We start from the raw sequence: 12,653 nt of genomic DNA, 5'->3' as shown, positions 1-12,653 counted from the left end.
GGACCTACTCCGGATGCCTGGACTCACTGCCCGATTCCAGTCCGAGTCAATCGAGCCAGATGCGGCGGCCGAGCGAGCAGGCGCTGCCGCATGCGAGCCGGAATCAGCCCGCGACGCCGCGAGTAAGTTATGCGCTGCGGCCTGGAGCTGGCGCGATTGAATATATAAAACCCTCATATTTGTTAACGTTATTACATCCATTTGTGTTGATATGACAGCAAACGCATGCTGAGAAGTTCGGGGGGCGTAGTTGATTTTACATAAAGCGTTTGATTGGAAGCTCGACTCTGCTCATTTTCGCGGCTCCTCCTCTGGCTCCATCAGACAATCCTTCTGCGCATGTCTGGCTCCAATTTCAGCAGTCTTTTGCGACAGTTTGTGCCCGTCAAGCAGGCGTTTTGCCCTCAAGGCGTTCAATGGGAAAAAGGGCTGTCGCGTCGTCCATATTTTTTACAGTCATTGCTATGTACTTACATCAAAAAATAAATACAATGTACTTACTGTGTTCATAAAGTATTTGAGAACACTTGTGGTGCTCTTGAGTTAGGGGTTGGGTTAGAGACAGGTTTAGTGGTGTGGGTAGGTTTAAGGGTGGGTTAAGGTGTAGGGAATGGTCAGCAGTTTATTTACAAATGTAATAACAGAAGTTAATAACAGATGTAATTACATACAGGTATTTAATAAAGCATAAATACACAATAAATGCATGTATTTACACAATAAGTACATTGTAACAAACTATTAATTCATGTGTAAGTACATATTAGTTAAGGCCACTTAATATAAAGTGGGACCCTATTACTACATTGAGTCACATACTCATGGTTCCGTTTTTTGAGCAGTGCATGCAGTTCTGATTGAAAAGGGTTTCTGTTGCTTTAGGAAAAAGTAAAAAATATGACTGTTTGACAAATTATCCAATTTAACTGTGGTAAAGTAAGCAAACAATGTATAAACATCAAAATCACCATGGCCGGATGGATAAAAACATACTTAAAACAACATTTATTCCAAACCAAAATCTTTTGTAACACTAAAGTCTTTAAAATATTTAGTTTAATTCATACTTGCTCAAAAAATGCATTTATTTATTAAACTAGTTTTATTAATTTTTTCTCTTTAACAAGCTATTAGATTCATGTCAAGTGTTTTGTTTCTGTTCAGTGAGGCTATTCCTCAGTGATTACTTTTGCAGGGCGTCACTTGCAAATGACTTGTTTCAAGATTGTTGTTTCCTCTAATGAGGTGACTGAGATGCACCCGCAGACTTGAGTTGACTGCAGATGGAGCATTGTGAATGTGTGCAGACACGCTGTGCTGCTTTTCATCATCCTGATTTTCATACCAATTGCCCTCAATTCATACTCTGCTGAGCTTCGGCCCCTCTTATCCTGTCTTGAATAATATCTGCTGCTCTGAATCTGTAATTACACTAGAAACATTATTTGCTTTCAGAGTTCATCCACAAACAAATTATTGTCATTTGCCTGCTATTATGTGTTCCAAGTTGGCTTTACTTTCGTTCTTCTTTCTAGCGTGAGATAATTTCTCACGTTCTTTATAACGTGAGATTTGCGCTGGTCATACTTGTCTATGCAATTACAGTAAACTATTAAAAAAGCGTCCATGCATTTAATTAATTCACAGGCCCATGAAGTTAAATTGTTTTTTGTGAAGGAAAAGTGGAGATAGTTCAGTCAGATTTTTTTGTGTTTATTCTTATGTGTGTTTATTTAGTGTGTGTGTTTAAGATGTTATTGTTAATGTTAATATTTGATTCCTGCAAATTAAAGCATCTTTTTCTAGAAAATTGCCACTGGTCAAAATAATACATATTAATAAATATTTACTGTTTGGTGACTTTGACGCTGTTTGTATGCATGAGGACAAACATCATAAAAATGTGGAAATATTTTTTTTTAATTATCAATTTTTTTTCATAATTGTGTGTGTGTGTGTAAACTTGTATGAAAATATACTATAGTACATCATGGTTTTGAACCATTTTATAGTAAAAAAAAAACGTAATTAATAATTAATCTGTTGCGGTAATTCTATAGTTGCTGTCGTAATTTAACTGTTCATCTAAACAAAATATCTAGTACTGTACTATGTTGTCTAAAACTATATGGTATATTATATTATACACTACCTGAAAAATGTCTTGTCGTCGATCCTAGTTGTAAGAGCAACAAATAATAATTAGACTTCTGGTTGATCATTTGAAAAAGTGTCAGAAGGTAGATTTTTCTAATGAATCATCTGTTGAACTGCATCACATATACTGCAGAAGACCTATTAGAACCAGCATGGACCCAAGATTCTCACAGAAATCAGTCAAGTTTGGTGAAGGATAAATCATGGTTTGGGGTTACATTCAGTTGGGGTCGTGCGAGAGATCTGCAGAGTGGATGGCAACATAAACAGCCTGAGGTATCAAAACATTTTTGCTGCCCATTACATTACAAACCACAGGAGAGGGCAAATTCTTCAGCAGGATGGTTCTTGTTCTCATACTTCAGCCTTCGCATTAAATTTCCTGAAAGCAAAGAAGGTCAAGGTGCTCCAGGATTGGCCAGCCCAGTCACCAGAAATGTACATTATTGAGCATGTCTGGGGTAAGTTGAAGTTGGAGGCATTGAAGATGAATCCAAAGACTCTTGATGAACTCTGGGAGTCCTGCAAGAACACTTTCTTTGCCATCCAGATGTTTTTATTATTACGTTATTTGAGTCACTGCAGAGATGTGTGGATGCAGTCCTCAAAGCTCATGGGATTCATTCTTTTCTACTGCAGCATGACTTTATATTCTATACTGTACATTATTTCTGTTAAATGACAAGATTTTTGTGTAAGCAAAGTCAGACCATATTGTCCTAATTAAATCATTGAAAATTGCAGGCATGATTATATTTTATTTTGGTAAAATAAGCATAATCTAGAGACCTTTGCCTTTCATATAAGCCACTTCTGATACCAAATGGTCAACTAGAAGTTATTAATTGTTGTTCCCTAAACCTAAATGGGTAACAAGACTTTAGTCAAGTAGTGTATATAGTAGAAACTACTATATATACTACACTATTTATTACAGTATATCAGTTCAGTGTTAATACTACACTGCTGTAGAATTTATCAACACTAACAACATTAACAGTGACATTTATTAACAGTAATATATACAGTTTAATTCACTTTGATATAGCATGGTTTAAAAGCACTAGCATTTACTATAATTTCATATTATATATATTTATTCATATGGAAATTATTTTTTTAAATAAACTAATTCTGTTATATCACATTCTAAAGATAGAATTGTCTGTTCTATTTCAACAGTAAAAGCAGTCTATGATGTCACGCTGAACTTCAAAGACAAACAAAACCCGACTCTGTTGGGGATTGTCAATGGGAAGAAGTACAAAGCAGACTTGAGTGTCAGGTGAGTCTCCCAGTTCACTGATATCACTGTATATAATAAATCACAATATCATTTGAAAATAAATAGATCATCATACACATTTTAGACTGTCCAGTTAACATTAAACTGTCACATTTTAGGAATGTTGTGCATCTTACTGCTGACCTGAGATTTTCCTGAAATATTTGGATTAAGGTTGTGACTAATAGGATTTGTACCTGGTTAAGCTTTACCCCTGCTGTTCTGCATGCAGTTATGGCGCCCTCTATTGGAGTGTATTGTGCTGCACTGATGAAGCGTCACTGTTCTGTTTACAGGCGCTTCTCTGTTGAGGAGATTCCTGACGATGAAAAAGAGTGCGCCGATTGGTTACACAAACTCTACCAAGAGAAGGTTTGAAGCTTTTACTGAGTCTTGATTACATTTTTTTTAATTATGACATAAAATGGTGTAATGTTTTTGTGAAGGAAAATACATACTTCTTGTAGTGTGAACAGAAGAGTAGTCGGTCCTTGGGACAAATTAATGACGCCATTAACCAACATGTTATTGCTTAGTTCTGTGCACTTTTATCATGTCACATTCTCTACATTTTTTTTTATAATTAATTACCTAACATATTAAATAAGAAACAGCATGTAAATCTGCCAATCCCGGGTCTCTCATGAAGAGAAATCTCCTCAGGTGTTGTCATAATGATGCACTGACTAGTTAATTACCAAACATGTCACTTTTCAAATGTTTACAATGTTGTTGCAGATAAAATATAACATTTAAAATGTGAAATAAACATGTTCCATTGGTTTCCAATTAATTAACAATTATTGAAACATTTTTTGTACCAAGGCTGCCCCATTTAACTGTTTGTCTTCCTCGCTGCCATGTTTGTAGTTTGTAATTGTAGTTTTAGTAGTATGAACTTATTCTAGTATGAACTGCAATTTAAACTTCTACCATAAATTGAACCAAAAATCTACCAGAAACATATTATTTGAGGATACTAATTATATTATTTCGAAAATATTCAAATTGGGACAACAATTATTTTGTGGTACTAATCAAATCCTTGAACAATGGGCAGCATGTTGTGGGTAATATTAGCCATTGTGCACAAATCTGCACTTCAAATCATATGTGAAAATGTAGAGAATGCAGGAAACTTTGGAGTACTCATCTCATTTAAACACACTACGAATTGGGACACAATTTATATTTAATCCAGTCTAGGATGGATGGTTTGCAAATTGGGATGTGGTCTTAGTCTTGAGAACAGTTGTGTTAAATAAACAATGAATCTGATTTATAATATTGGTGTGAGCTACAATTAATCCAACAACTCTGTCCTTCTAGGATGCATTACAAGAGTACTATGAGAAGGAGGGCTGTTATCCCGGCCCAACAATCATACCCAAACGTCGCGTTTGGACTCTGCTGAACTTTCTGTTCTGGGCTACTATCCTGCTTTCCCCGCTTATTAACTTTGCCTGGGATGTGTTTGTCAGCGGCTCTCCCCTCCTCATCATCGGCTTCATGATCTTCCTCATTGTCGGTCAGTTGTGATTTCAGAATTATTTCAAGTTTGTGTTATTTACTCCAAATCAATCCTGTGAACTACTACAGGGAGATTTTCTCTACATCAGTTTCTGTCAATCAAATGAATGTTCTTCCAGGAATGTAGATGTCACTATAATCTGAATTTAAATAATTTCTGCCCTAAAGCGGTTGGAGATTGGTTGATATGTGTCAGTGTTAACTTTGTGTATTTAGGTAATTAAACTCACTATTATGTATTTGTAAATTATATATACCATATACAGCGGGGAAAATAAGTATTGAACGCATCACCATTTTTCTCAGAAAACATATTTTTAAAGGTGCAGTTGACTTTAAATTTTCCCCGGATGTTGGCAACAACCAAAGAAATCTATATATGCAAAGAAAACAAATCTAACTAGATAGTAAAGTTTGAGGACAAACTTTATGGTGGCTTGAAAAGCCGAATCTGAAAGTTTGAAGTGGTTTTAAAGTGTAAATAGCATGTTAGTATGATTTTAGCTTGAGTTAACATATTACTAGCTTGAATTAGCATGTTAGTAGCATAATTCTTACATGAATTAGCATGTTGTTAGCATGATTCTAGCATGAATTAGCAAGTTACTAGCATGATTCTAGCATGAATTAGCATGTTGTTACCGTGATTCTAGCATGAATTAGCATGTTACTAGCATGGTTCTAGCATGAATTAGCATGCTACTAGGATAATTCTAGCATGAATTAGCATGTTAGTAGCATGATTCTTACATGAATTAGCATGTTGTTAGCATGATTCTAGCATGAATTAGCATGTTACTAGCATGATTCTAGCATGAATTAGCATGTTGTTAGCATAAATCTAGCATAAATTAGCATGTTACTAGCATGATTCTAGCATGAATTAGCATGTTGTTAGCATAAATCTAGCATAAATTAGCATGTTACTAGCATGATTCTAGCATGAATTAGCATGTTGTTAGCATGATTCTAGCATGAATTAGCATTTTACTAGGCGGTTGCTAGGGTGTTTTAAGTGGTTGCTAGGTGGTTGCTAAGGTGGCGCAAGGCAGTTGCTAAGGTGGTCTGACTAGTTGCTAGGTGGTTGCTAGGGTGTTGCTAGACGGTTGCTAGGGTGTTTTGAGTGGTTGCTAGGTGGTTGCTAAGGTGGTGCTAGGCAGTTGCTAAGGTGTTCTGACTAGTTGCTAAGTGGTTACTAAGGTGTTGCAAGGTGGTCGCTAGGGTATTCTGAGTGGTTGCTAGGTGGTTGCTAAGGTGTTGCTAGGCGGTTGCTAGGGTGTTCTGAGTGGTTGCTAAGGTGTTGCTAGGTGGTTGCTAAGGTGTCCTAAGTGGTTGCTAGGTGGTTGCTAGGGTATTCTGAGTGGTTGCTAAGGCGTTGCTAGGTGGTTGCTAGGGTGTCCTGAGTGGTTGCTAGGTAGTTGCTAAGGTGTTGCTAGGTGGCTGCTAGGGTGTCCTGAGTGGTTGCTAGGTGGTTGCTAAGGTGTTGCTAGGCGGTTGCTAGGGTGTTCTGAGTGGTTGCTAGGTGGTTGCTAAGGTGTCCTAAGTGGTTGCTAAGTTGTTGCTAGGCGGTTGCTAGGGTGTCGTAAGTGGTTGCTAAGGTGTTGCTAGGCAGTTGCTAGGGTGTTCCGAGTGGTTGCTAGGTGGTTGCTAAGGTGTTGCTAGGTGGTTGCTAAGGTGTCCTAAGTGGTTGCTAGATGGTTGCTAGGGTGTTCTGAGTGGTTGCTAAGGTGTTGCTAGGTGGTTGCTAGGGTGTCCTGAGTGGTTGCTAGGTGGTTGCTAAGGTGTTGCTAGGCGGTTGCTAGGGTATTCTGAGTGGTTGCTAAGGCGTTGCTAGGCGGTTGCTAGGGTGTCCTGAGTGGTCGCTAGGCCCTTACTAAGGCATTACTAGACCGTTGCTAGGTGGTTGCTAGGCAGTTGCTAGGGTAATTTGGGTGGTTGCTAGGCAGTTGCTAGGGTACCCTGGTTGGTTACTAGGCAAGCCTCACATACATGCTTGATAAAACATTTATACTTAGTAAGCATTTCTAGCAAGTTACAGTACTTAGCTAGTCAATATTAGCATGTAGCTAGTCACTGCTAGCATGTGTAGCATATAGGAAGTTCCGTTTGCTAGCATGAGTCAAACGAGCCAATCTCCAAGTCTCTACGATGTTCTGATGCTGAGATATAGCTGTTGATGAATGGTTGCTAGGGTACTCTGTTTTGTTGCTATGGGCGAGGTTACAGAGTGAACTTGAATGTGGTTGGTTGTCTTAGTCAAATGAAACAACCCCCATGTCTCTATGACACTGCTATGCAAAGATACGCATCTTGGCCTATTTTAATGGAAGTCTATGCAATCAATTTGGGGGCGTGGCTTGTGAGCTTTATTATCATATTGAGATGCTCATTGGTTGTCTGAGTCAGATGAGCCATCCCCCAAGTCAATAGGACACTGCTATGCAAAGATATGCATGTAGGCCAGTTATTAACATGAGTCTAGTATGAATTAGCATGTTACTAGCATGATTCTATTACAAATTAGCATGTCATTAGCATGTTTCCAGTATGAGTTAGCATGTCATTAGCATGATTAGCATATGAGTAGCATGTTGCTAGCATGATTGGCATGTCATTAGCATGTTAGAATTATAAACATTTGATAGCACAGCTAATTACATTCTATAGGACAGTTGCTAGGGTGCAGTATGTGGTAGTTAGGGGTGTGGCTAGAAAGTTAAAAGGCCATCAGTGATTGGCTGCTGGCTAGACTGAGTTAAATGAGCTCAGCCATTAGTCTCTATGACAGTCTGATGCAGAGTTATGAGCTCACAAAGTTTGATCCCATGTTAAGTCAATGAGAGTCTTTTGAATGGAAGTCTACGGGACAGTTGCTAGGGTGCCATAAGTGGTTGCTAGGGAGTGGCTAGTAAGTCTAAAGGTCATCAGTGATTGGCTGCTGACAAGACTGAGTTGAATGAGGCCTGACTCTAGTCTGTAGGACAGTCTGATGCAGAGTTATGAGCTCACAAAGGTTGACTCAATGTTAAGTCAATGGCAGTCTTTTACAATGGAAGTCTATGGGACAGTTGCTAGGGTGCCAAAAGTGGTTGCTAGGGAGTGGCTAGTAAGTTTAAAGGTCATCAGTTATTGGCTGCTGGCTAGACTGAGTTAAATGAGCCCAGTTAGAAGTCTGTAGGAACGTCTGATGCAGAGTTATGAGGTCACAAAGTTTGACCCAATGTTAAGTCAATGGGAATTTTGGGAATTTTCCGGGTCGTTTTTCGGAAAACCGAAAGTCGGATCAGTCGGAAAAGATATAGCAACCCGAGTCAGACCAGTTTGAAGGTTTGACGAAAGTTTGAGGTATGAAGCTTGAAAGGGTTAGGAGGAGATAGACTTTAAAATTAGTCTCAGAAGAAAGAAGAAGAAGAACTAGATTCTTAAAGTTTGAGAACAAACTTTGAGGCTGGCTTGTGAAAGCCTGACGGTAATAGTTTATTTAGTTTGAACAGTTTTAAAAAGTATGAAAAGATAGATAGATAGATAGATAGATAGATAGATAGATAGATAGATAGATAGATAGATAGATTAGCATGTTATTACCATGATTTTAACGTGAAATAGCATGTTGTTAGCATGATTCTAGCATGAATTAGCATGTTACTAGCATGATTTTAGCATGAATTAGCATGTTGTTAGCATGATTTTAGCATTAATTAGCATGTTACTAGCATGATTTTAGCATTAATTAGCATGTTGTTAGCATGATTTTAACATGAATTAGCATGTTGTTAGCACGATTCTAGCATAAATTAGCATGTTACTAGCATGATTCCAGCATAAATTAGCATGTTACTAGCATGATTTTACCATGAATTAGCACAATTCTAGCATGAATTAGCATGTTGTTAGCATGATTCTAGCATGATTTAGCATGTGACTAGCATGATTCTAGCATGAATTAGCATGTTGTTAGCATGCTTCTAGCATGAATTAGCATGTTATTAGCATGATTCTAGCATGAATTAGCATGTTGTTAGCATGATTCTAACATGAATTAGCATGTTACTAGCATGATTCTAGCATGAATTAGCATGTTGTTAGCATGAATTAGCAGTTCACTAGCATGATTCTAGCATGAATTAGCATGTTGTTAGCATGATTCTAGCATGTTGTTAGCATGGTTCTAGCATGAATTAGCATGTTGTTAACATGATTCTAGCATGAATTAGCATGTTACTAGCATGATTCTAGCATGAATTAGCATGTTGTTAGCATGATTCTAGCATGAATTAGCATGTTACTAGCATGATTCTAGCACGAATTAGCATGTTGTTAGCATGATTCTAGCATGAATTAGCATGTTACTAGCATGATTCTAGCATAAATTAGCATGTTGTTAGCACGAAGCTAGCATGAATTAGCATGATACTAGCATGATTCTAGCATGAATTAGCATGTTACTAGCATGAATCTAGCATGAATTAGCATGTTGTTAGCATGATTCTAGCATGGATTAGCATGTTACTAGCATGATTTTAGCATAAATTAGCATGATTCTAGCATGAATTAGCATGTTTTTAGCATGATTCTAGCATGAATTAGCATGTGACTAGCATGATTCTAGCATGAATTAGCATGTGACTAGCATGATTCTAGCATGAATTAGCATGTAAATAGCATGATTCAAGCATGAATTAGCATGTTGTTAGCATGATGGATAGATAGATAGATAGATAGATAGATAGATAGATAGATAGATAGATAGATAGATAGATAGATAGATAGATAGATAGATAGGTAGGTAGAGGTAGATAGATAGATAGATAGATAGATAGATAGGTAGAGGTAGATAGATAGATAGATAGATAGATAGATAGATAGATAGATAGATAGATAGATAGATAGATAGATAGATAGATAGATAGATAGATAGATACATAGGTAGAGGTAGATAGATAGGGTAGATAGATAGATAGATAGATAGATAGATAGATAGGTAGAGGTAGATAGATAGATGGATGGATGGATGGATGGATGGATGGATGGATAGATAGATAGATAGATAGATAGATAGATAGATAGATAGATAGATAGATAGATAGATAGATAGATAGGTAGAGGTAGATAGATAGATAGATGGTGTAAGAGCATGAGTCAAACAAGCCAACCCCCGCCTCTCTACGATGTTCTGATGCTGAGATATAGCTGGTGCCATATCGTTGCTAGGTTAGTCTGTTTTGTTGCTATGGAGTTGATTGACAGCTTAGACTGATGATGTATCAAAGCTTCTTGCCAGTATGAACAGTTAAAAACAACCCCCATGTCTCTATCATAATGCAGCATGACAATATCAGTCTGAACCTCTTTAATGGCAGTCTATGGGACAGTTGCTAGGGTGCAGTATCTGGTTGTTAGGGCGTGGCTAGAAAGTTAAAAGGCCATCAGTGATTGGCTGCTGGCTAGACTGAGTAACATGAGCCTAGCCATTAGTCTGTAGGACAGTCTGATGCAGAGTTATGAGCTCACAAAGTTTGATCCCATGTAAAGTCAATGAGAGTCTTTTGCAATGGATGTCTATGGGACGGTTTCTAGGGTCCAAAAGTGGTTGCTAGGGCGTGGCCAGAAAGTTTAAAGGTGATCAGTCATTGGCAGTTTGATAGTCTGAGTTAAATGAGCCCAGTTAGAAGTCTGTGTGACATTCTGATGCGGAGTTATGAGGTCACAAAGTTTGATCCAATGTTACGTCTATGGGATTTTTCCGACGGTCCCGGGACGTTTTTCGGGAAACCGAAAGTCGGATCAGTCGGAAAGGATATAGCAACTCGAGTCAGAATAGTTCGGAGGTCTGACCCGAGTTTGATGGTCATAGCTTGAAAGGCCTAGGACGAGATAGAGTTTAATTTTTAGTCTCAGAAGAAGAATAATAAAATTAACTAGATTCTTAAAGTTTGAGAACAAACTTTGAGGCTGGCTTGTGAAAGCCTGACGGTAATAGTTTATTTAGTTTAAACAGTTTTAAAAAGTATGAAAAGATAGATAGATAGATAGATAGATAGATAGATAGATAGATAGATAGATAGATAGATAGATAGATAGATAGATAGATAGATTAGCATGTTATTACCATGATTTTAACGTGAAATAGCATGTTGTTAGCATGATTCTAGCATGAATTAGCATGTTACTAGCATGATTTTAGCACGAATTAGCATGTTGTTAGCATGATTTTAGCATGAATTAGCATGTTACTAGCATGATTTTAGCAATAATTAGCATGTTGTTAGCATGATTTTAACATGAATTAGCATGTTGTTAGCACAATTCTAGCATGAATTAGCATGATTCTAGCATGAATTAGCATGTTACTAGCATGATTTTAGCGTGAATTAGCACAATTCTAGCATGATTTTAGCAATAATTAGCATGTTGTTAGCATGATTTAACATGCATTAGCATGTTGTTAGCACGATTCTAGCATGAATTAGCATGTTACTAGCATGATTCTAGCATGAATTAGCATGTTACTAGCATGATTTTAGCATGAATTAGCACAATTCTAGCATGAATTAGCATGTTGTTAGCATGATTCTAGCTTGAATTAGCATGTTGTTAGCATGATTCTAGCATGATTTAGCATGTTACTAGCAAGATTCTAGCATGAATTAGTATGCTACTAGCATGATTCTAGCATAAATTAGCATGTTGTTAGCATGCTTCTAGCATGAATTAGCATGTTAGTAGCATGATTCTAGCATGAATTAGCATGTTGTTAGCATGATTCTAACATGAATTAGCATGTTACTAGCATGATTTTAGCATGAATTAGCATGTTGTTAGCATGATTCTAGCATGAATTAGCATTTCACTAGCATGATTCTAGCATGAATTAGCATGTTGTTAGCATGATTCTAGCATACATTAGCATGTTGTTAGCATGATTCTAGCATGATATAGCATGTTACTAGCATGATTCTAGCATGAATTAGCATGTTGTTAGCATGATTCTAGCATGAATTAGCATGTGACTAGCATGATTCTAGCATGAATTAGCATGTTGTTAGCATGATTCTAGCATGAATTAGCATGTTACTAGCATGATTCTAGCATGAATTAGCATGTTGTAAGCACGATGCTAGCATGAATTAGCATGATACTAGCATGATTCTAGCATGAATTAGCATGTTACTAGCATGATTCTAGCATGAATTAGCATGTTGTTAGCATGATTCTAGCATGTGACTAGCATGATTCTAGCATGAATTAGCATGTTGTTAGCATGATTCTAGTATGAATTAGCATGTGACTAGCATGATTCTAGCATGAATTAGCATGTTGTTAGCATGATTCTAGTATGAATTAGCATGTGTCTAGCATGATTTTAGCATAAATTAGCATGTGACTAGCATGATTCTAGCATGAATTAGCATGTTACTAGCATGATTCTAGCATGAATTAGCATGCTGTTACCATGATTCTAGCATGTGACTAGCATGATTCTAGCATGAATTAGCATGTTGTTAGCATGATTCTAGTATGAATTAGCATGTGACTAGCATGATTCTAGCATGAATTAGCATGTTGTTAGCATGATTCTAGTATGAATTAGCATGTGTCTAGCATGATTTTAGCATAAATTAGCATGTAACTAGCATGATTCTAGCATGAATTAGCATGTCCTTAGCATGATGGATAGATA

The 12,653-nt window shown here is 37.2% G+C and overlaps 1 protein-coding gene across 40 annotated transcripts in view; it reads left to right on the top strand.

The window, feature by feature from the left end:
- The window catches only part of agpat3 (1-acylglycerol-3-phosphate O-acyltransferase 3), a 78,408-nt gene that overhangs the window by 29,481 nt on the left and 36,274 nt on the right, over positions 1 to 12,653 (top strand). For 38 of the 40 annotated variants that reach the window (XR_015475682.1, XR_015475679.1, XR_015475665.1 and 35 more), the window contains 3 exon segments: positions 3,340 to 3,442; positions 3,739 to 3,814; positions 4,772 to 4,970. Coding sequence is in view for 12 of the 40 variants with exons in the window: in XM_087235482.1 (XP_087091608.1) it covers positions 3,340 to 3,442; positions 3,739 to 3,814; positions 4,772 to 4,970 (378 nt within the window). In the remaining 28 variants the exon portion in view is untranslated. 40 annotated transcript variants of the gene reach the window in all.

Source organism: Danio rerio, chromosome 1 (assembly GCF_052040795.2).
Source record: "Danio rerio strain M-AB ecotype USA chromosome 1, GRCz13ab, whole genome shotgun sequence".
NCBI classification, from domain to species: Eukaryota; Metazoa; Chordata; class Actinopteri; order Cypriniformes; family Danionidae; genus Danio; species Danio rerio.
This window is presented reverse-complemented; position numbering and strand designations above follow the sequence as displayed.